At 42.7% G+C, this 20,498-nt stretch overlaps 2 protein-coding genes across 5 annotated transcripts in view; one reads left to right on the top strand and one right to left on the bottom strand.

The window, feature by feature from the left end:
* Positions 1-2,902: 2,902 nt before the first annotated feature.
* EEF1AKMT2 (EEF1A lysine methyltransferase 2) lies at positions 2,903-9,575 on the bottom strand. 4 transcript variants are annotated; one of them, XM_033149450.1, is made up of 6 exons: positions 9,396-9,575; positions 7,832-7,903; positions 7,159-7,273; positions 4,894-5,001; positions 3,637-3,853; positions 2,903-3,098 (listed from the first exon to the last, which is right to left on the bottom strand). In XM_033149450.1, exons 1-6 carry the CDS (start codon positions 9,446-9,448, stop codon positions 3,001-3,003), a joined length of 663 nt encoding a protein of 220 aa, XP_033005341.1. In that variant the 5' UTR covers positions 9,449-9,575; the 3' UTR covers positions 2,903-3,000. The 4 variants fall into 4 exon arrangements, with proteins under 4 accessions (XP_033005341.1, XP_033005340.1, XP_033005343.1 ...); XM_033149449.1 differs by having other exon boundaries at positions 2,903-3,101; positions 9,396-9,573; XM_033149452.1 differs by having other exon boundaries at positions 7,838-7,903; positions 9,396-9,570.
* Positions 9,576-10,000: 425 nt separating this feature from the next.
* ABRAXAS2 (abraxas 2, BRISC complex subunit) overlaps positions 10,001-20,498 on the top strand; it is a 32,032-nt gene continuing 21,534 nt past the window's right edge. Inside the window, exon 1 of the mRNA XM_033149447.1 lies at positions 10,001-10,125. Coding sequence (XP_033005338.1) covers positions 10,054-10,125 — 72 coding nt within the window. The 5' untranslated portion in view covers positions 10,001-10,053. The remainder of the gene's footprint in view (positions 10,126-20,498) is intronic.

Genomic DNA, 20,498 nt, shown 5'->3' with positions numbered 1-20,498 from the left:
CTTGATTAGTTCCTCAGTGGTTTTATCCATTCCTGGGCATCCAAAGCTTTTGTCTCGTCATTCGTTTAATCAAACTCCTACCTAGGCGATCATCATGGGCTACTTTAATCAAATGCAGAGAGGCTGGCACTACTCATCAGTTCTCAATACCCACTTATTGAAAGGACAGTTGCCTGTCCTGTTGCAAATGTTCAGGTATTTTATTCTTGCATGACCATCCTTTGGTGATATCAGGTTATCACCAAAGCACTCAAGTTTGCTTTCCAGTCTGGAGGTGTAATCTCACCTTGGGTGATTTGGGGGAATTACCAGCCATTCATCCTCATCTTTTGAGGTTGAATCCTGACAAGACAGAAGTACTGTTCTTGGGGGACAGGAGGCGGGCAGGTGTAGAGGACTCCCTGGTCCTGAATGGGGTACCTGTGCCCCTGAAGGACCAGGTGCGCAGCCTGGGAGTCATTTTGGACTCGCAGCTGTCCATGGAGGCGCAGGTCAATTCTGTATCCAGGGCAGCTGTCTACCAGCTCCGTCTGGTAAGCAGGCTAAGACCCTACCTTCCCGCGGAATGTCTTGCCAGTGGTGCATGCTCTAGTTATCTCCCACTTGGACTACTGCAATGCGCTCCACGTGGGGCTACCTTTGAAGGTGACCCAGAAACTACAACTAATCCAGAATGCGGCAGCTAGACTGGTGACTGGGGGCGGCCGAGACCATATAACACTGGTCCTGAAAGATCTACATTGGCTCCCAGTACGTTTCTGAGCACAATTCAAAGTGTTGGTGTTGACCTTTAAAGCCCTAAACGGCCTCGGCCCAGTATACCTGAAGGAGCGTCCCCACCCCCATCGTTCTGACCGGACACTGAGGTCCAATGCCAAGGGCCTTGTGGCGGTTCCCTCACTGCGAGAAGCAAAGCTACAGGGAACTAGGCAGAGGGCCTTCTCGGTAGTGGTGCCCAGCCTGTGGAATGCCCTCCCATCTCATGTCAAAGAGATAAACAACTACCTTACATTCAGAAGACATCTGAAGGCAGCCCTGTTCAGGGAAGTTTTTAATGTGTGATATTTTCATGTATTTGTAATATTTGTTGGAAGCGGGGTACAAATAAATTATTATTATTATTATCATCATCATCATCATCCATCTTCTTCTTCTTTAACACCCTTTTGGCTTGAAATCAGACAACAGGGTAAATGATCTGGAAGAGTATTCTGAATACCAGGAGTTATCAGCAAAAAAAAAAAAAAAAACCTCTGAGAAATAAGCAATGAAAGCAGCATATGAATTCTGGGTTATAGATTCTTCTAACATAAACAGGGTCCACACTATTTGGGAGTTCTGTCGTGATTCCATCTCAGTATTGAAGCTCCTCTGTGCAGTGTGCACTCTTCCCTCAGTAATGCATCCTTTGCATTCCAGGATAGCAGTGAAACACACATGAAATGGCCATTTATGGCAATAGGAGCACCCTTATATCTAATTGGATGGGTATCTGATGTTTGCAGGCGAGGACTTGGGATTAAAAAGACTTTGTGAAGCTGAGGGGAAAACAATGGTGTAACTATTTTAACTTTTATAACTGGTGCATGAAGATGCTAAATGTGGGGAATGCTGTGTCTGATCCACATTATTTTTGATGGTGCATCTGCATGGCACCGACATCCAATCACTGTCAACCTGTATTTTCTTTGTTGTTCTTCCATCTTTTCTCAGACCACAGAAAGTCCAACGTTTTTCAGAAAACTGGAAAAGTGCAGTGCCCACAGGTATAGGTGACTTTAGCAATACCCTTCCATCTTTTCAAAAGATTGTTTCGACAGCAGTGATATATTGGTCAAATGAACCTTATGGCAGCTCAGCTCACCTTCAGAATAGTCTTTAAAATGGGTGCTGTTTCACGATCCCATTGATTTTCATCTATAATTAGTGCTAAAATAATTTCCAGCTATAATTTTTGAAATATATTGCACTGTCCCACCATAAAACTGTGTTACAAAACAATTTCAGTTGCAAAATTGGCTGGGGTGTCATAAGGATTTTTAAAAACTTTTTCAAAATTACCATTATTGTATTTGTGGCATTACAGCACTGTAACACCATATTACAAGCAGTAACATTATGGTGGTATTCAAAAATAATTCTAGAAAAGTGTTTTAATTTGAAGATTGATTGATTAATTATAAATGGGATCACAAAATGGCACCCACCACTACATGCATTGTGAATGTGTGTTGAGCTTCAAATGGCCCCACTAAAAGCAGCCATGGCACAATCACCAGGGTGGTCAGAACACAGAAGGATAGGGAAAAGACAGTACTTCTAACAGTATGGAAAGCCAGCTGCAATTTGCTTATAGCTTTCGAAGGAAGATAAGTGATTGAGTTGCACTAGGAACCACCCATCTGGAAGCAGACTTATACTGCTTCCCCACACACACATTCCTCTCCCTTTCTCCCCCTCCCTTTTTATGCTGTGTCTTTCAGATTGTAAACTGCTGTCATTAACTTTTCCAGCTGAAAAGCAGTATTAAAATGCTTTAATTAAATAAGTGTATGGGGAGGATGAATCTGTTCACAGCTGCAATTTGTGGCCATATTCCCCCGAGAATATGGGGAAGTGTGGTGGAGTCCTGTCACTCAAAAACTCCCCCAGGAAGTGTGATGTTCCTCGTTCTTATTTATAAGCGCCTGGAAAGGAGATTTACAAACTTCAGCAAAGTGTCCTCCCTTCCCCCCCTCACTTTTTGCACATATTGCAAGTGACTTTGCCAGACAGTTTATGAAATCACCTTTATGGGTGTGGTCTCATCATCAGTAATATTGGTAGCTGTTCCTAATTTGCGCCAGCACTATTTAAGGTAGTACAAAATGCTGATATAATGACATACTGCAATAAGGAGTAGTTAAGAGAAAGCTGTTTCTGAAACCTGTATTTTTTATACAAAATGTCAGTGAAATTTAGAATGAAGTCTTTATCCAAAGTTCACCTAAAAAGAAAACTTCATATTTTCTGTTGGAAAACCAAAGCAGTTACACTGTTTCCAGTTCTTCCTCCAAAGCAGAATGTGGGTGTTGGCAGTTCCTCCAGAAGAAGAAAGCCTGCTAACCATAAGAAAAATGCTTTTGTTAGGAAAAAAATAAGCTATATCCTTATTGGATAGCTATTTAAACTTATATTAATTCAAAATAGAGCACAGACAAATTAGAAGACGTACCACTTTCTATAGACTTGTATGTTTTATATGCTGACCAATACTGCCAAGGTAAGACAACAGGCTGCTATCATGCCAGTAATTCCAATTTTCCCCAACCACCAATGTCAATAATTACTTCTGGAATCAGAAAACAGCTTGGGGACCAGAAAATCCAAAGTCTATTTACCTTCTGTAAATACAAACTTTGTTAATTTATCTGCAAGAATGCCTTATCCTCTATCAACCTGCCTGTGATGCCTCAGGTTAGCAAAAAGTACATCTGAATTCCAAGTGTTCAGGCAGAAACCATCTTCACAGAAATTCACACACAATTGAGCATATTAAGCACCAACCCTAGAACAACTTTGCAGTGGTTGCTCTATCTATCCTCTCTCACTAGTATCCTAATATCCGAAATACCTTAAAGAGAGGCATGCACTCACCTTCTTTGAACTCTTTGAGCAGCTCCTCTTTGGTCCAGTTACAAGACGTTACGATGAAAAAGCCTCCAGGCTTCAACACTCTGTGCAGGGAATTCACATATTGCTTCCTCTTCTGTGCCGCATTGTCTGGGTTCAGACTGATTGCGTCAAAAGTCCCTTTATCAATGCAAACCTGAAAGTCTGATAATGCATCTGATGGATTTAAAATATCTTCTACCTGTAGAAGGCAGTTATAGCTGTCAAACCTCTTACTGCAGTCATTACTTAATATTTTCCTATCAGGTCTACTATGCCTGTCTTCCTAGGATCATAGAAAGAAAAGAAGTGCAGAACACTCCTAAACCAGGCGTTCAGGGATATTTTATTTATTTGCTTGTTTAGATACTGCTGTATCATTCATCAACAAAATCTACAGGGCAGTTTGCAAAACATTTCTTGTAAGAACAGTAAAATACAGACTAATTAAATAAAACATAAAATCAACGTAAGGCAGCATAAAATCAGCAATGTAATGTGATGGAGACATCTAGATCTTATTCCCATACATGGGAGACTGAGGTCACAGGACAACAACCCTGAAAAAATAAGCTCTGAATCTTGGTTGTGTAAACAAAACCTGGTAGGCAATGTATTCCGTGTAGTGCCAAAAAACATTTCATACCACTTTTTAGTCTAGAAGAGATGAGCCATTCTCCACATATGGGAGTAATTGGTCCAGGGTCACACACAGTACAAACCTATTCAGAAGAAAGTCCCGCTAAGTTCAATGAAACTTCTAGGTAAGTGTGAAAACAAAAAGCCTCACCTGACATTTGCCCCAGTTTCAACGTTTGGTTGAAGACTGGCTTTGGAAATTCCATTTAGTTTTCATGACTAACACCCAATGATAGAGCTTCCCTCAGTAAATGTCTCTAAGCCCACATTAAGGCCATTATTTAAATGGCCTTAATGTGGGCTTAAAGACATTTACTGAGGGAAGCTCTATCATCACAACATCTTGTGGCACAAAATTCTATGTAAGGAAGCACACAAGGAAATTTTTGAAACTTTCAAAAGGGGGGGTGGGGCTCAGGCTTTTGCTTTATGACAGGAAGAAAAATTCTATTTATCCTCTCACTGCAACATGCCTAATTTTATAAATGTCCATCCCTCAGTTATTTTTTCCTAAGCTAAGTAATTCCAATTGTTTAGCCTTTTTTATAGGAAAAGTCCTCCTATCCCCATACTCTTTATCATTTTGCACCCATGAAGACTTACCTGCAACTTAATGTGAGGCAACCCTTCTTTTTCCATTATGCTTTTTGAAAGCTGCACTGCAGGCAATGAATAGTCAACTCCTGTAAGATTGGTATAACCAGATTTGGCCTAAAGAGAAAAAAAGTCCATTAAGCCCTAAATGTTTCATTGGCTTACTAGTTTATATTCATGGCATTCACTTTGAAGAAAATCTATACAAGAGTGAAGCATGGCAGCAAACAATGCCAAGTTATAGAAGAAAATGCAACAAAGACCATGCACTTCTGCATCAAGGATGCTGAACTGTAGCACATATTTTACAAGAGAGGAGATATTATAGCATTAAATCTCAGGTGCATGCATGCAATACCCTCGCTCTGTTTTTCTTCTAAACTTCATATACTTTGTAGGATCCTTATGTTTCAGTCCTGCATAGTCACAGCTAGCTTAGATCACTGTGAAAAGTCAACCAAGCTTCAGGCCTACACTATACCTTAAGATAGTTCCTAATATTTATTCCTGCTTTTATTCCAGAGACCCATGAAAGAATCAGATTCTATTTCATTTTTTAGGTTGACAAAATTGTTAAAGGTTAATTCACTGCATTAAAGGCAAGGCTGAAAATTAAGTATTACTGATAACACTCCATGTGAGATGAAAAAGAGCAAAATCTCATGTGGGATCCCATAACCACACTCAGTTCACCCTGCAAATATGGGGTGGGGATTGGATGAGGCTATTCCGTGTATCTTTCCCCACCCAAAGCCACATCATGCCAAGCTACAGCACTGAAACAATATACACAACAAATAAAGGTAGTTACATTGGCCCACCACTTAAAATTAGGCTCCAGAATTGTTAATGTAAGCGCTGTCTAGTTTTCAGTATTCCTTTTTCCATTTACCAAGGTGTCTTTTACCTTAGGGTGAAGACAGATCTGGGCAACAACTAGAATTTGAATTTCTAAAAAAATGAAGGATCAGCAGTCTTAGGTTTCTCTTTTGCAGCAGCAGATACAACTAACAGAGCTTTAATTTTATGTCCAATACTGCCAGCAACATTCCATCATAAGACCATTTATTGGTGTCAACATTTTTTTCTCTCTCCCCTTTTCCTTGTATTGTTTACCATTTTGCCTGATATAAGTTCTGGAGAACTCAAAAACTTTCTCACTATTTAGTAACATTTGGTTGGCCCAATAAAGCTATTGCTGTAATCTAGTTCTTGGAATTTTAAGTAGTATAGCAGCTGGAGGATATTGGGCAAATGTAAAAGATAATTTGAGCTGAAATTCAGGAAGGCTAAAGTTGCCTTGGCTGCTTAAGGAAGCAAGCATGAAAGACCACAAGTACTATTTCTACACAATTGACTGAGTTTGAACACTTTCCATGGGTGAGTTCAAGCTGTAATCTGGAAATACTACTGAGTGTTGCATCAGAGCACTATTACAGCGATGGATTTCATAAACTGGCTCAGAACAGGGTGCCTTCAAAGGCAACACTGACACAAAAGAAGTGGTTATGTGTGCAAAATCAATTTTTCACCTTTCTAGTGCTACACTACATAGTCTTGAATCAACCTTACCGGAAGACAAATCCTACAGATACTAGTTGAAGTCAGGTGACACATCTCACTACAAGGGAGATGTAAAATATCTCTCTCTCTCTCTCTCTCTCACACACACACACACAATGTTAATTCAGGCAGCAATTTAAGACCTACTTGTTCAGACAGGCCTTTGGAGCATAACTGGAGCGAGATTGTATAATAATGTAACAGCGATTATTATTGCATGTTGTATTGTGCACTGCAGTTCTACTTTTATTTTTAATGCTGTATTTTTATTGTTAGCTGCCTTAGGTTCTCATCAGAGGAAGAGTAGGGTATAGGAAATAAAATTAAGAATTCAGTGTAACACATGAAACCATTTTAGATACTCTGGGCTGATTTTGTGATGCTTCTTCTTTTGATAAGATTTTATTTATTTATTTCATAGCATTTATACGCCGCTTGAGCCGCTTGATTATAAATTAAAAACCCTCAAAGCAGTTTAAAATTTTTTGGATGTTTAAAGTGACAAACACATACACAATAATTTTTATGCAGCTGAACTGTAACAATTCATATTCAGAATGAATTCTATGGTACATTAATGGAGATGGAGATAGGCCACTGTAGTGTTAAATTACATGGACATTGTGCATTTTAACTAATGTTTTAACTCTTGCTTGCTCTGTCACTAGCTTTAGATTTGCATCCAAAAACACCAGATTTACAGATACCAACCAATTCAACCAGCAGAACACCGTTTCCTGTTCCAATGTCAAGCACAGAGCTGTCCAGGGGTATCTTTTGCTTTTCTATCCATCTAATTAAACGAGTCATGCTTTCTTCACCAAACCTAATCAGAAACAGAGGTTCAGGTAACTAACACTGTTAGACTACACAAAACAAAGGCAAACGAACATTGTCAATCTCATGCAATGCATCCACTTCATGATGGCATCAGTCTCGAGAGATCACATTGCAAGTTAGTTTGGCTTAATTTTGTAAGCGAATGGATGGCTCTGAGACCTGCTGGGTTAACATTACAGAAGATGAGATGGGTTTGGTGTTGTTTTTTAATCTATAGAAACACAAAGCAGCAGTGAAACTTTGTCTATGCACTTATTCCATTTTTGACAAACATCAGGGATATGAACAATTGGTCTCTACCAAGCAGACTGTAGCCAGCAATTCATTTCCCACATAAAAAACAGATGCCACATGATAATTAGCTAGTTTAATTTGCAACAGGTTTAGCCTAGACAAGAGCTGGCATTTTTAATGAAAACCTCTGTATCACATTACCAGTACTCTAAGCAAAGCAGCAGATGTACAATTTTATTTTATTGCATGCACTTTTAGGAAAAAATGCAAAAACATTTAATGCAGCACAGCATGTTATGTTGTTACTGACACTTGCCAGATCTCACCAGGAGCACCATTTTCCTTAAAATTTTTCAGTTCACGTTCATATGCTGCATCCCAACTACAGGGAGAAAACAACATGAAAGTTAACATTGCAGTGGCTTCATATCTTGTAATCCAATAGTGGGGAAGGACTACATAAGGAAGTAGGGGCTACTCTGTTACCAGAGAAACCCAGAGACCATCCTTTACCTTAACCCTACCCACCACTGATCCAAAACTTGATCCAGTCCCAGTGAAGCTGCAGAATATGCCAACTAACATAAGAGTAAGCCCCACTGAATGCAGCAGTACCTCTTTATAAGTAAATATACACAGGAGAGCACTGCATGATTTATCGTCCCCCCACCCCAAAAAAATATACCACATCTTACAATGACTATGTTTTCAAACCTTAAAAACAAGTCGCCCCAGGGTGCCAAGGCACACTGGCTGACAACCTACATATGCAAAAAGTAAGCAAATTAACATTTGCAAGTAAAGGAAGTTGTGCTCCTCTGGCAAAACTTATTAATCAGAAGCCTACAGGAAACCAGTGAACAGGACAAGAGTGCAACACAACTTTCCCTGCTTATGAATCCTCGCCACAGTTATTCAGGGGAATACCACATCCAAACTAAACTTACATTTTTAGTTTCTAAAATGAAATATACCACTTGGCTCAAGCCAGCCTAAGAGTCATACATTTTACCTAGAACTCTCACACCAATCCCAGATGAGAGATTCTGCACATGCCCTTAGGTGCCCTTTCTACACCACACATTCCAGAGTATTCTAGGCCCAAGAAAGGCCCTGAACCTGTATTAACTTAATTAAGATTAGTCGACAAAAGCTTTACCAACACACATGCACAATCTTATTCTGAATTCATTCATAGGGCCAGTATTAAAAACCATATTGCCATGGCAGTTGCCACACAAACGGTAACCCTCCTCTACTTTGTACTGAGTTGCATTTAACAGAAACTTAACCTTCATATTTCCCCCTCCACCGATTTGTATGCAGTTGGCAGGTAATCCTGTGCATTTCAGAATGCAACCACTGTTCACATATAATTTAAATCAATTAAATAAAAAAATACAACACTTCCCCATAAGACAAGATTTAAACTTATTGTTTCCGTTTTGCTTTTTGAATCCGTGCAGCTGACGATTTTAACAGGAGTTAGTCTAAAAACAAATGAAGTTGTTTTAAAATAAAATAATAATAACTGAGTGGGTTTTTCGTTCCTTTATATGATCGTGGTGGTGGTGGTGGTGGTGATGTTTTGCACATCATTAAAAGCAAGTGGCGGGAAACTCCAGCAAGTCATCAGGACACTCAGTTTCGCCACTGAACCAGAGGACTTATTAAATTAGGTCGTCGTCTAGGACCAATCTAGGGTAAGGTGAATACAGGTCCCATTGCAGTATAGGCAAGTAGAGTCCTATAGACTTCAAGGAGAACCGAGCTCCATCAACGGGATTTGGATTCAGCCCAAACGTCGCGAAGGGAAGGCGAAGCCTCACGCGGTGGCTCCAGCCCAGCCGCTCCCCACGCGGCGGCGCACTCACTGCTCTTTGGTGCCCAGGGCCGAAGGGCCGAACTCCTCCTCCCGGGCGCCCATTGCCGAACGGCGGCCAGCCCGATCGTGACAAGAAACAGCGCGCTGCCAACCCAGCTCTTTAATCTTTGCCTCTCTAGGCTGCTGGAGGACCTGCTCTTCCTTGCTCCTTTAACCTCTTCCTGTGGGGTTTTGAGTGTAAGGCTGTTTCCACCAGCTGTTTCCGAGGCTACAGTTGCCGGGAAGGAGAGAGAGAGAGAGAGAGAGAGAGAGACCTACCATGCCCCGCCCCCATTACGTCACCTCTTCTCTAACTGAGCTCTGGGGAAGAGGAAGCGGTTCAACCTCCATTGCAGTCAATAGATTTCCTATAATTGGCGGAAAGGTGGGAAATGAAAGAAGGCCTTTCTCCGAATCTTGGCATTCTCCGCACAGCTATTTCGCTATACCGCGCCTTTTCACTGCCAGGCCCTGGGTGCTCCTGAGGGGCCTCTTCCCTCAGACCTACCGGTATGGGTTTCTAACGGTTCGTGGTAAACTACGTTTCCCAGGAGGCCTCGCGGCTCTCGCCGGAAGCCCAGACGCGAGGGGAGCCAGGGAGGCGCAGGTGCGGTGGCTTGTGGGACCGTCGTCGTCGGAGGTGGCGGCGGCGGCGGCGGGGCTCCATCATGGCGGCTTCCATTTCAGGCTACACGTTCAGTTCCGTTTATTACTACAGCACCAACAGTAGCGCCGACCATGTAAGTGCCCCCGTTTGAGGCGACGTTTCTCTCTCTCACACACACACTTCCCCGGGGGGGGGGCAGGGGAGGCAAGCCTTGAGCGAGAGGTCGTGAGAGGGAAGAAGGGGGAGGCGGCGATAGGAAGCGGAGCGCGGCTGAAAGGGGCGGCAGGTAGCCTGGGCCGAGCCGCCGAGGGAAGCGGGATACGAGGGGGAAGAAAGCTGTGTTTGGCGGGGGGCGGGATGGCAGGGCGAGCGAGCGACCTTTTGGGAAGACAGCCATTCGAGGTGGGGAGAAGCAAAACGCGTGCTGAGAATACAAAACAGCTGAGCTTGATAAACGAAGCCGCCCGTGGAGCCGTCATACAGCTTTCCCCAACCTGGTGCCCTGGGCGCTTTCACTTGGTATTTATTAAGCAACATGTAGAGACTGGCTTTGGAGATAATACGATCTGTTGAAAAGAAATCTCATTGGATGTATCTATAGAAGCTGTTTTGTTTACCTATAGAAACAAGGGGAGCAGTAAAAGAAAAAGAAAATAGGACCACTGTAGTAATAAAAACTATATTTGTTTATAGTGACGGGGTTCAGCCATGGTAAGCTGCAGTGTTAGGATGCTAAAATAATTGAATATAGCAAGTGAAGCCTGATTGAACATTTCCCTGTGCTTTGTTTTTCTACTGGGGGGTGGGGTGGGGCGGAAATCTGATTAATTAGCAATAATGCATGGATGCCAAATGCAATTGCGGTTACAGCAAAGCTAGACAGTTCTAAACTGTTTAGGTTTGTGTTTAAATAATTTAAATATTTGTGAAATAATGCTAAATTATCAAAAACTTGAGGCAAACTGAAAACTACTGAATGCAAAATATGCTGTTTTTTCAATTAAATTTATTTTATTTTGAGATACTGGATGTAACTCACTTGTTTTCTAGGTGAGAACCCTCCCAGTGTGTGGGGGGGGGGGAGACATGAAAAGATCTAGGGGGGAAAGCTATAGATAGTGATGGTTTAAGCTGAGAGACAAAACTACCCACCAGTTGGTGAAGTTCTGAATGTTCCCCTTCAGAAGTACTACTAGGTGACTGCAACATGACCTTAAGTCTGTCCTTTAGATAGTTGCAGGTGGTGTTTTATTTGTATGTTTTATTGCTTAAGTTCTTTATCAATACACCTTTATTATACTGATTCTGTAATATATTTAATAATGTTACATTGTTTTAGTATGTGTCTGAGTGTTTCCTGATGTGGTGTAATGGTTATAGTGGTGCAAGTGGACTAATGGACTAAGACCTCTAGAAGCTTAAGGCTCAAATCTCTGGGAGATGGGTCCTTCTGAAGTTCTTTTGGGCAGAATGAGATGCAGTGGGTGATGGATGATCAGATAACAAAATATTTGGATAGTTCTAGGCCAGGTGGTCTGACAGGAAGTATTGGCTGCAGTTTACAGAGACTTCATCTCCTTTTCTGGTCAACTCAAGATTCTGAGTATAACTGGTGCTGGGCAATAATGATGGGTTAGAAATCCTATTGTACAGCTGAACAGTAGTCTGGTGTGGTGTTGAAGATTTGCTGGCTTTTGTTTCTGCGAAGTTCTCAACGTTTATGTTGGAAATTTTGTTGGTGTGTCTCTGGAATTCATCGCTACCATTACAAGGTAAAAGGTACCATTACAACCATGGGGCTGTCACATGCTATCAGCCTACCACATGTTATGGGTTGCACACAAGTTTGGAGATAGCTTGAACTCAAGTGGCAGAAGACGTAAATATAGCAGCATATGAGCCCATTTTTTGACCCACTTTGACAATAATGATGGCAAAATGCATCTGCACCACGATTCTGTTAGTTTGTTGTAGACCAACATAATTTTTCTGGGGGGTTTACAGTAGCTTTCAATGTCGTCCATAACATGATACAGCAATACCTCTGCAAACGTCCGCCTCGTCTAGCGTCCGTTCCAGCAAACGTCCGTGGCAAACCCAGAAGTACCAGTTACAGGTGGGTAGCCGTGTTGGTCTGCCATAGTCAAAACAAAATCGAAAATTCTTTCTAGTAGCACCTTAGAGACCAACTGAGTTTGTTCCTGGTATGAGCTTTCGTGTGCATGCACACTTCTTCAGATACACAAAAGCAGTGTTTTTCAACCACTGTTCCACGGCACACTAGTGTGCCGCGAGATGTTGCCTGGTGTGCCGTGGGAAAAATTGTGTTTATTTGATTCCTATTCAAGAGAATTACTTTATATATAGTCAATATAGGCACAGAGTTAAATTTTTTAACATTTTCTAATGGTGGTGTGCCTCGTGATTTTTTTCATAAAACAAGTGTGCCCTTGCCCAAAAAAGGTTGAAAAACACTGCACAAAAGTACCAGAAGTACCAGAATGGGTTACTTCCAGGTTTGCTGCTTGCACATGCACAGAAGTGCAAACCGCTCCGTGTGCGAGCGCATATGCGGTGCTTTGCCATGCGTCCTTTTCGGCTAGCGGCCAGGGCTCCAGAACAGATCCCAGTCGCAAAACAAGTTACAACTGTAATTGTAAAACCCATAGAGGTGCAGTGGAATATATTTGCTTTGAGGATAAAATCACCTGCAGCTATCTCAGCCTGTATGTCATTAATTCTTCAGTTTGAATATGTCAGACCAACTTACTTTGCTGGGGATTTCCAGGATGGCGTGCTTTTTGTCCCCCTGGCTTACAACATTGAGAAGGAATGACTGCTTTGGAGCCAGGAAGTGAGACAAGCCTTGTAAGAACAAGTGGCTTCCGCAACCTTGAAAGAGATGGTTAAGGCCACACATAAAGTATCCTCAATCATAACTACTGGATAATCACATATATTTGCTTTTAGAGCAAAGTGCTCAAGAAAGTGATGACTGTGCATTTCCAGTTTCACTGAGCAGATGGATTTCAAGCTGGATTTAACAATGAAACAGTGGTCCTTACTATGATGGATAACGTTTATGCTGGGGAAAGGAAAGAGTCCACCTGGAAGCTTTCAGTGTTCTTTCAGTGTTCTTGGATACTAGATGGTATCCTTCTGGTTTAACTGTCTGGGTTGGGTATCAGGGACACTGCACTAACACGGTTCAATACTTATCTCAATAGTCAGTTAGTTTTCTGTACGGGCAGCTGTTTCCACAGTGGGGGTTGGGTTCTGGGTCATTGCACATGTCGGCAGAGTGAGCATAAGCCCATCCCATTCCTCCTTCCAGGACTGAAAATGATGTGTGTGTCAGCAGTCACACGCAGTGTTCAAAATTTTCCAGGCACATTTTGCACTTTGCTATTGGCCACTTGCGACCAAGTGAAGATGCCCAGGCACCAGGATGGTACATGATGTCTCCACTATCTGGAGGTGCATGCCTGGGGATCCTTGGATCTTGACTGTTTTCACACACTAGCACCACATCCTGCAGAATTCTGTCTGTTATATTTTATCTGCACAATCAGAATGAATTTCAGGAACCAAAAAGTTGTACTGAAAAATAAGACTTTTTAGCTGTCTGGCCCCAAAATGGCAATTAGACTTTCTGTTTTCGAGACTGTAACCCTGGTTGAAGGAGCCATTTGGCACCTAACCTACATATTTGAGTTTATAACACTGGTCATACACCAATTGAATGTGTACAAAATGGTTGCCACTTGTATATATATAATTCTTATTAAAGTTACTGCATGCATTGTCTTGCTGAAGGCAAATCAAAGCATCTTTTTTTAAAAAAGAAAGAAAGAAACCATCCCCCCCAACTTTAAAAGGCCATAGATAGTTAACAGCCAAAGGCCAGATTGAAGAGGAATGTTTTTACTTGGCGCCTAAAAATATGTACCAACAGTTCCAGGCAAACCTCCCGAGGAGAGCATGTCACACACAGGGAACACAGAAAATGTCTGTTCTTTTTTTGCCTCTGGACCTCCCATGAGGGGTGCACACAAAGGCAGCCCTCAGATGATAATCACAGGGTCCAGATTGGTTCACATGAGGAGAGCTGGTCCTTGAGGTATTGGGGGTGGTGGCCATGGAAAGGGCTTTCTCTGTTGCTGAATGTTCTCCACAAGGAGGCCAAACTTTATATGATTCTGACACTTTTTATTCACACAGACTTCCTAAACTGGTTACCGTAACTCTTATTTCATTGTCATGACTCTTTCATCTATTCCCAGTTTACTGCTTTTATACTACTTGCAGAAATGTGTTTGTTCTCATTACAAAATAAAATAAAAAATTCCTTCCAGTAGCACCTTAGAGACCAACTAAGTTTGTTCTTGGTATGAGCTTTCGTGTGCATGCACACTTCTTCAGATACACTGAAACAGAAGTCACCAGACCCTTAAATATAGTGAGGGAGTGGGGAGGGGTGTTTCTTCTCATTGTTCTTAGAATGTCCTGTAAGATGTTCTAAGAGTTTAGAAGTTGCAGGGTAGGTTAGAAAATGTTTTAAATGATACATTTTGCATGCATTTGTATCCTTCTGTTTAGCAACAGGAATGGAGGGATTGCAGCATAGAAAGGGCAGGGAGGAAGGGATCAGAGAGGCTCATCACATTGGCATTGTTTGGTGTTGTCCAATTGAAGCCATAGTAGGAGTTCCATAATGTGTTTTGACTTATTGAACAGTAAGCATATTGAGCATAATTATGTGCAGCTCATTCGTAATTCTCTTGCTATTTTGGGCACATACTAGCAATATCCCCCCCCCCCAAAAAAAAAGTACTTTTGGAATGATGATCATGAAATCATGTAGAATTTTCATGTTATATTTTCAGTGTACTGTATACGGTATTCCTCTATGCTATTCTGTCCATCGATGGAATCTGTTCACCTGTGGGAAGAAAACAGGAGAAGCACTTAAGAACAAAGTAACATTTTCTGTTTAGAATCTTTAGAGTCCTCTTGTTAAGGAGCTTATGTCCCTTTCCTAACACAATACAAAGGCTTTGCTTTGTTTTAATTTTTGTTTTTGTTTTCTTGTTTCAAACAAAAAACGTAATTTGCAGTTGAATTTTAATGGTTATTTGGATTACCATTAATTGTGTTTAAGTTTATATGAGCTACTTCGAGGGCTTAACAAGGTAGAGTATAGATTTGGGAAACAATATTCCCCAAACTTGTGGTTTATTGGGTAAAACAATATGACTGTTTTAGGAAAACAGGCCTATTTTAATTTTATTTTGCTTGTTGATAAATAGCAAACAAATAAGTTAATGGTATCTTTGGTTTCTGTTACATTATGCTTTATTTACAGATCTGTGTGCTAAATTCAGTACTTTTTGTCCTTCAGATTAACTTTTTGTTTTCAGCTTAAACAATTTTGACTTTGGATCAGTGAATTCTGTTGTCTGTTCTGGAAGGCAAGCTTCTTGAAGTGCAAACTGTTCCAAAGTTCAAAATAGGAATGTTCTGCCTACTTTTTGCAGTATGCAGCTACTGGATTGTAGCTTTTGCAAATATGCACTGGTTTGTGTTTTCTCTGATAGCATTTTGTAGTCCTGTTTTATCTGTGGAACTCTTGCTCTGTACATTATTTCAGAACCAAGTACCGTATATCGCGGCGTATAAGACGACTTTTTAAGCCCGAAAAATCATCTCTAAAGTTGGGGGTCGTCTTGTACGCCGGCAACATCATCGACGTGATGCGGAGTTCCGCCCCGCCACTGGCTGCGTGTGTGCGTGCGCCCCCTCAGCCGTCATGGAGGCCGCTGTGCGCTTGGCCGGCGAGCGCGGAGATCTCCTGTGCGGCGCGGGGGAGGCTCTCCCCGCCGCTGCCGCCACCTCAGCAGCCATGGAGGCCGCTGTGCGCTTGGCCGGCAAGCGCGGAGATCTCCTGTGCGGCGCGGGGACACTCTCCCCGCCGCTGCCGCTGCCTCAGCAGCCATGGAGGCCGCTGTGCGCTTGGCCGGCAAGCGTGGAGATCTCCTGTGCAGCACGGGGGAGGCTCTCCCCGCCGCTGCCGCCGCCTCAGCAACCATGGAGGCCGCTGTGCGCTTGGCCGGCAAGCGCGGAGATCTCCTGTGCGGCGCGGGGGAGGCTCTCCCCGCCGCCGCCTCAGCAGCCATGGAGGCTGCTGTGCGCTTGGCCGGCAAGCGCGGAGATCTCCTGTGCGGCGCAGGGGAGGCTCTCCCCGCCGCTCCAGCCGCCGCTGCCACCTCAGCCACCATGGAGCCCGGGCTGGGTGAGCATACCCCAAACTCTGTTTTTTCACATGAAAAGTTGGGGGGTCGTCTTATACGCCCAGTCGCCTTATACGCCGCGATATACGGTAGCTTGCATGTTATTTTCAGTAGTTAAATGAAGAAGCCATCTTTCAAATTCCATTTGTGTACTTAGGATAGACTACAGAGAACAAGAGAAGTTCTAAGCTGCTGTTTTTACCTTCTCTATTCAGCAAACTTTATCGTTGTCTTGTTCTTATTTTCATATCTTTCTAAGCCCCTTTTTGGGTTACATCTGACTTCACTGTAGGAAGAAAATAGTCTTGATGTGATAGGATGTAAATGTAAGTCCTGTGCTAAGAATTGAAAATGCTGTGTTCTGTAAACAGAATCTAAAGGACCAAAGTTTTCTGCCTCTGTGAACCTGCTTAATATTTCCAGCAGGGGCCCATGTGACACACTGGGCACATTCACACAGTGCTCAACCATGGTTGAGACAAAGCAAACCCTCAGGCTCGTAGACTCCCGATTCCTCCTCTATTTCAGCTAAGTGAAGGACTTAAACAGCATTTCCCCCCCAAAAAAATTCTGAATCTCTGCTTGTTGTCAGGGGTTCTGGTTGAAAACAAACCCATGGTTTGAAGTTTGCTTGTTTTGAAACTGACAAATTTGTGATACAGTCTTACATCTGGATGACCAAATTCAGGGAAACTAAAATTATATACAGTGGTACCTCGACTTACAAGCTCCTCGACTTACGACGTTTTCGACTTCTGAATGAGTTCCGGAAGAAAAAAATGGCCGCTGCTTCCTAATTTTTCGACTTACGAAGGGAAAATGGTGGCGCGATACCTCGACTTATAATAATAATAATAATAATAATATTTATTATTTGTACCCCGCCCATCTGGCTGGATTTCCCCAGCCACTCTGGGCGGCTTCCAACAGAAACCAAATACAACAATATCAAACATTAAAAACTTCCCTAAAAAGGGCTGCCTTCAGGTTTTTTCTGAATGTCAGGTAGTTGTTTATTTCCCTGACCTGTGATGGGAGGGCGTTCCACAGGGCGGGCGCCACTACCGAGAAGGCCCTCTGCCTGGTTCCCTGTAGTTTTGCTTCTCGCAGTGAGGGAACAGACAGAAGGCCCTCGGCGCTGGATCTCAGTGTCCGGGCTGAATGATGGGGGTGGAGACGCTCCTTCAGGTATACAGGACCGAGGCCGTTTAGGGCTTTAAAGGTCAGCACCAACACTTTGAATTGTGCTCGGAAACGTACTGGGAGCCAATGCAGATCTCTCAGGACCGGTGTTATGTGGTCTCGGCGGCCACTCCCAGTCACCAGTCTAGCTGCCGCATTTTGGATTAATTGCAGTTTCCGGGTCACCTTCAAAGGCAGCCCCACATAGAGCGCATTGCAGTAGTCCAAGCGGGAGATAACCAGAGCATGCACCACTTTGGTGAGACAGTCCGCGGGCAGGTAGGGTCTCAGCCTGCGTACCAGGTGGAGCTGGTAGACAGCTGCCCTGGATACAGAATTAACCTGCGCTTCCATGGACAGCTGTGAGTCCAAAATGACTCCCAGGCTGCGCACCTGGTCCTTCAGGGGCACAGTTACCCCATTCAGGACCAGGGAATCCTCCACACCTGCCCTCCTCCTGTCCCCCAAGAACAGTACTTCTGTCTTGTCAGGATTCAACCTCAATCTGTTAGCCGCCATCCATCCTCCAACCGCCTCCAGGCACTCACACAGGACCTTCACGGCCTTCACTGGTTCTGATTTGAAAGAGAGGTAGAGCTGGGTATCATCCGCATACTGATGAACACCCAGCCCAAACCCCCTGATGATCTCTCCCAGCGGCTTCATATAGATATTAAAAAGCATGGGGGAGAGGACAGAACCCTGAGGCACCCCACAAGTGAGAGCCCAGGGGTCTGAACACTCATCCCCCACCACCACTTTCTGAACACGGCCCAGGAGGAAGGAGCGGAACCACTGTATAACAGTGCCTCCAGCTCCCAACCCCTCTAGCCGGTCTAGAAGGATGTTATGGTCGATGGTGTCAAAGGCCGCTGAGAGATCCAGCAGAACTAGGAAACAGCTCTCACCTTTGTCCCTAGCCCGCCGGAGATCATCGACCAGCGCGACCAAGGCGGTTTCAGTCCCATGGTGAGGCCTGAATCCCGATTGGAAGGGATCCAAATGGTCCGCTTCTTCCAGGCGTGCCTGGAGTTGTTCAGCAACCACCCTCTCAATCACCTTGCCCAAGAATGGTAGATTTGAGACTGGGCGATAGTTGGCCATATTGGCCGGGTCTAAAGATGTTTTTTTAAGAAGCGGTTTAATGACCGCCTCTTTCAGCGGGGCTGGGAAGGCTCCCTCACAGAGGGAAGCATTCACCACCCCGCGCAGCCCATCGCCCAGCCCCTCCCGGCTAGCTTTTATAAGCCAGGATGGGCAAGGATCAAGGAGACAGGTGGTTGGTTTCACTCGTCCAAGCAGCCTGTCCACATCCTCGGAGGTAACAGACTGAAATTGATCCCACGCAACTGGACTAGACAGGAGTTTTTTAATGCGATTTTCTCAACTCACGAAATTTTTTCCCCTTCGGAGATAGCGCCTTTCAACTTATGAAAATTTCGACCTACGAGGGCGCGTTCAGAACGCATTATCGTCGTAAGTCGAGATACCACTGTACTAGTGAAGTCATTTTGGTTGCATAAGAGGAGAAGAGAGGTAGTGGTGAACCATAGGTTAGTATTGTGTGCAAAATAAGTTCTTAACCAGTCAACTTCAGTGATATTCCTTTTTTTTTTTTTTTTTTTTTATAAGATTTTATTATTTTCTATTAAGACAAAGGGAAAACATAGCATAAACAACAACATTCACAATATAAAAATACAAAATACAATACATAAACACAACACAAAAACATAATCAAACAGTCACAATAAAAAGAAACATATACAAACCTTTAAACTAACATTTATCCTCTTACTTTTCTTGTTACTAACTTCTCTATTTTGAGGGACTTCCCCCATTCCCTCCACTGTCTTCAAAATCATATATATCTTCAAGGTAGCTTTGTATCTTGTTCTATTCACATTAACTCAATTTCTAATACACTTTACTTTGCTTAATCATATCTTAACTTTAACACCAAATCTTAACACAATTCCTAACAATTAAATTTTTCACACGAAAATATCTTACCAACAATTTTATCTAACATATATCTACTAAAGCCGCTATTCTATTTAATTCTGCTCAGATATTCAATTTTACTGTTTTGACTAAATAATCCTTAAATTTCTTCCAATCCCTTGACACCTTCTCCTCCCTCTGGTCCCGGATTCTGGCGGTCAGCTCTGCGAGTTCCATATATTCCATCATCTTCATCTGCCATTCTTCCACCGTTGGTATCTCTTCGCCTTTCCATGTTCTTGCCAATAAGATTCTAGCTGCTGTTGTGGCATACATAAAAAACACTCTATCCTGACTGGGTATCTCTTCATTGGTTATGCTCAGGAGAAATGCCTCTGGTTTCTTACAAAAGGTAACCTTCATTACCTTCTTGAGTTCGTTATAAATCTTATCCCAGAAGGCATTTACCGCTGGGCACAACCACCACATATGAAAAAAGGTACCTTTCGCATGTTTACATTTCCAACATACATCTGACATTTTGGTATTCATCCTGGCTATCTTAACTGGTGTCAAATACCATCTATAAACCATTTTCATTATGTTTTCTCTTAAACTATGACAAGCAGTAAATTTAATACCTTTTTGCCACAATCCCTCCCAGTCATCCATCATAATATTGTGTCCTATATCTTTCGCCCAATTTATCATTGACGATTTAACCAATTCATCTTTCGTATGCCACTCTAGCAAAAGATTATACATTTTGGAAAGGTTTTTAAAGTTCGATTCTATCAGTTCTGTTTCCAGTTTTGATTTTTCTACTTGAAAACCAACTTTTTTGTCCATTTTGAATGTTTCATATACCTGATGATAATGCAGCCAGTCGGGGACCTGACTTTTCACTTGATCGTAGCTTTTTAGCTTAAAAGAGTCCCCTTCCTGCTGCAATATGTCCATATATCTTAACCAATTTGCAGACATGTTCGGTCTCTTGTAGGCCTTGGCCTCCACTGGAGAGATCCATCTAGGGGTCTTTCTCTCTAACAAGTCTTTATATCTAGACCAAACCTGGTATAAGGATTTTCTA

This window comes from Lacerta agilis, chromosome 5 (genome assembly GCF_009819535.1).
Source record: "Lacerta agilis isolate rLacAgi1 chromosome 5, rLacAgi1.pri, whole genome shotgun sequence".
In the NCBI taxonomy this organism is placed as follows: Eukaryota; Metazoa; Chordata; class Lepidosauria; order Squamata; family Lacertidae; genus Lacerta; species Lacerta agilis.
This window is presented reverse-complemented; position numbering and strand designations above follow the sequence as displayed.

Excerpts from the sequence above, each read along its gene's own strand:
- EEF1AKMT2 (XM_033149449.1), bottom strand. The coding sequence starts at position 9,448 with ATGGGCGCCCGGGAGGAGGAGTTCGGCCCTTCGGCCCTGGGCACCAAA. Across the intron at positions 7,274-7,831 it reads CCTGGTGAGATCTGGCAAGT|GTTTGGTGAAGAAAGCATGA; the intron begins GTCAGTAACAAC and ends GTTTCTGATTAG. Across the intron at positions 3,854-4,893 it reads TGCCTCACATTAAGTTGCAG|GTAGAAGATATTTTAAATCC; the intron begins GTAAGTCTTCAT and ends TGCCTTCTACAG.